General features: G+C 39.2%; 2 protein-coding genes across 2 annotated transcripts; both read left to right on the forward strand.

Moving 5' to 3' along the window:
• The first annotated feature begins 1,285 nt into the window (after positions 1-1,285).
• Positions 1,286-2,596, forward strand: SARC_11923 (hypothetical protein). Its single transcript, XM_014293980.1, has one exon. It carries the CDS (start codon positions 1,475-1,477, stop codon positions 2,453-2,455), a length of 981 nt encoding a protein of 326 aa, XP_014149455.1. The 5' UTR covers positions 1,286-1,474; the 3' UTR covers positions 2,456-2,596.
• Positions 2,597-2,944: 348 nt separating this feature from the next.
• On the forward strand, positions 2,945-3,294 carry SARC_11924 (hypothetical protein; the record flags this gene model as incomplete). The annotated part of the gene is made up of 1 exon (XM_014293981.1): positions 2,945-3,294. Exon 1 carries the CDS (start codon positions 2,953-2,955, stop codon positions 3,292-3,294), a length of 342 nt encoding a protein of 113 aa, XP_014149456.1. The 5' UTR covers positions 2,945-2,952.
• Positions 3,295-3,590: the final 296 nt, after the last annotated feature.

Below are 3,590 nucleotides of genomic sequence, written 5' to 3' on the forward strand. Positions count from 1 at the left end.
ACTCCTGGTTACTGAATGGCGAATGCTGAAGCGAAATCACTATTAGAGCGATTCTAACAAATATGCCGTAATAGGCCACAGACACTTTAAATTTTTAACAGACGCCTCAACAGATTGGTTAGATAGATTGTTTTTCTTAACAAAACATGAATATACATAAAACAGATTGTTCCATGTACCGAAACTGAATTTTAAAAATATACGACAGTCGACACTGTGACTGAACAGTAAACTGACTGAAGGAGTGAAGCCGAAGGCACACAAAAGTATCGCGGGCCCGGGGGAATCTGTCCATGCTCCAAGGAGTCTCAAGGTTCCGTTTTTTGTTTTTTATAAAATAACGTATACAGTATGTACAAATGCATGTATTTATTTTGTGAGATTATCTCTCATCTCTAAAAACTAAAAAGGCAACGATAATCAATCTATTTTTAAAAATAGTTATAATCAATCGTGTTATATTTTTTATTGCTATTTGTAATTTGTTTTAAAACACTGAGTTCCTTTTTTAAAAGAAAACAAATAATGGTGACAAAGGTCAGATTACTATGAAATTACTACGGTGTTACATAATTAATATTTTTAAATCTATGGGAAATGAGTATTGACACAGGTGACAGCAGGCCACGGCAGCCACACTGCCACGGCTCAACGGCTACTGTGCAAATGTAAATATAACTTGGTTGATATTTCATGGGTTGTTTTTTTTTTAAACAATACACAAACAGTTGTTTTTGTTGTTTTTTTAAATATGCATAGCCTTCTGAAATCAAACAATATATGCAAGTGTATAACTGAATATATATATACAATATGTATATTACTTTGTTATCCTGACTCCTGAGACCAGAGTTCATTGATCAGTTGAATAAAAGGAATGGACAACTATTGGCAGTTATTGTCTTGATTACCTTTTTTAACCCCCATAAGTCCATAACTGATAAGTGTACATTTCCGTAGGCGTAACGCCAGCATAATTTTTTTTAAATGTGCATGATGCTCTGTACTCTATACTGTGATTTCTGTGGCTGGTGACTCCGGAGTCTGGAGTCTGGTCTACACTGAAAGAGTTCCTAACAATACTCTATACAGAATTGAGTAGTATTTGTTTTTTTCAAAATAGTATTTTTTTTAAGGTAAGTATTGTAGTATTTTTTAATCTACGGCTCTCGCTCTCTCTATTGACTGAGACTGAGAGAGTGAGAGAGAGAGGGTCAGGAATTACATTAATGTACAATATTTATTTACATGTGAGCCCGGCCATGAGCCCGTGACTTATGATCCAGAGAGAGAGAATCCAGAGAGTCTCTCTCTCTCTCTCTCTCTCTACTACTACTAAATAAATAGTAGAGGAGAGAGTTATATAGACTTGTTGCTTCGACGCCAATTTCCATATAAAAACTTGAACATCGTCTGCTAAATTCTCAACAACAACAAAAACGAATACATATCGTGATATTTTTTATTTTAGAATATGTATGCTAAAAGCTCATTTCGTATCTTGACCACTATTCTGTTGACAGCCGTTAATGCTACGGAATTCGCATTCATAGCAGATACCCCAGACAATGATAATTTCAATCAGGTGGCAGACATGGTTAAAGCGAAGGGTGTGAATTACATAGTTCACGGAGGAGATATCTCGTATGTACCCGGCACAGAATACGAAGAACTTGTGTATGATAACACAGTTGGTAGATATTTTCATGATTTGTTGTATAATTACCACGGAGTGTATGGTGATGGCAGTGACACTAGACGATTTTTTGCCACAATCGGTAATCATGAGTGTATTGAAACTGCATCTGGGCTTGATCCTACGTACTATCGCGCAAGAAATTTTTTTTCTCAGGATGAGGGTGCGGAGATGCCAGGAGGGTTCACTGTTCCCAGCAAAGGAGTTTATTATACCTTTGAAATCAATGATATACAGTGGTTTGTGTTGAACAAATACGAGAGTTTTGAAGAAGGAAGCACTCAGCGCGAGTGGTTCACAGAGGCCGTAGACGCATCGACAGCCAAGTGGAAATTGGTTAGTCTTCATGAGAGCATCATGGGTGCAGGGCAATACTGGACAGAGCACTATGAGAATGGAGATGGCATGAATGCCTTTCAAGAATTCCCATTCAAGCAGCATGGTATCGATGCGATCTTGATGGCCCATGATCACGGAGTCTCATTAGTCAAATATCCAGAAGATGAACCCGAGACAGTTTTTGGCAAATTTGTAGGCAATGGAGGTATGTACTACATCACAGCTGCTGCTGGTGGAGAATCCAGGCATGTCAGAGGTGACGAGGACTTGGACCCCCCCGGGCTGCTTTCAGCATATTATGCTGACGATGGTGAAGCGGGTATAGGTGCAGTCTTTGGAACGATTACTGATGACTATTTGTCCATTAGCTATTACAGCATCGAGAATGAATATGTGTCATTATTCGACATATACTTGTAATGTGTCGCTAAAAACCGAGTAAAGGCATTAAAATCGCAATATGGCCAGCAATAAATCCAATCGTGTCATATGTACAAATTTCTCGTCTATTATGTTGGTCCTATGATATCCCTACATAAATTAATAAATGGTATGTACAGCAGCAGCGTTTCATCAATGGTACATATGTGGAGTTGTGTTTTTGCAATCGAATGGGGTCTGACCGTAGCGATACTCTGGCTCATAATCAACGACCCTTTACACCACAATTTGCGTGCTCTGTGCTTTTGTAAAGTTATTATATGACAGACTTCACTTTCAGATTTTTATAATTTTTCGAATCACATGGTCGATTGAGCGCGATCTTTGAGGATAAAATCATAAAGATCATAAGCTACATATGTATTTAGTATGCACGGTGAGTAGTGAGTACACACTACACAATGCATTGGCTGTAACTTGTTAGAAAATTGCCGAATTTGCCGATAGTATCTCCACGTTTGGCGCATCACTGAAGGATGCCGGCGGCTATGGAAACTAAAAATGCTTCAAAACACACCGAAGTGGACGCCATGCAAATAGGGTCTACTAACGATGAGAGGAAGGAGTTGAAAGCAGGAGACGATTATGAGAACTTCGACCACTGCCAGGCGTGTGGTTTGGACGGGGAACTGGTACTGTGTGATAGCTGTCCCAACGCATTTCATCCAGTATGTCTAGGATATGACGATGTAGAGGCCTTTGATTTGGCCATGAAAGAGCAACCTCAAGAGTACAGTGGGGAATTCAGCTGTGAACATCACGTGTGCGCCATATGTCGGAAGACCACTGTCGAAGCCGGTAATTTTCTCTATAGGTAATGTGCAGACTTGTGTCCGGGGGCATACTAGTGGGTGCGAGGCAACATTGTAGAAAAGAAGGTTCTCTCGCTATAAAGCGATCCTCAAAATATGAATATATACTTGATGATTTTTGCATCACTTTGTCTGTCAAATGTTCACTTATGATGCGAGTATACAACTTGTGTATATGCATGTTGTGTACATATGCGCCACCACCATTTAATACACTGCGCGGCCTTTTATACATTTCTACAAAGGTGTATTCTGATTGAGCCATGCTCATTCTCATTTATCAGTATACGGTATAAACATGT

This window comes from Sphaeroforma arctica (genome assembly GCF_001186125.1).
Source record: "Sphaeroforma arctica JP610 unplaced genomic scaffold supercont1.1957, whole genome shotgun sequence".
NCBI lineage: Eukaryota > Ichthyosporea > Ichthyophonida > Sphaeroforma > Sphaeroforma arctica.

Excerpts from the sequence above, each read along its gene's own strand:
- SARC_11923 (XM_014293980.1), top strand. The coding sequence starts at position 1,475 with ATGTATGCTAAAAGCTCATTTCGTATCTTGACCACTATTCTGTTGACA.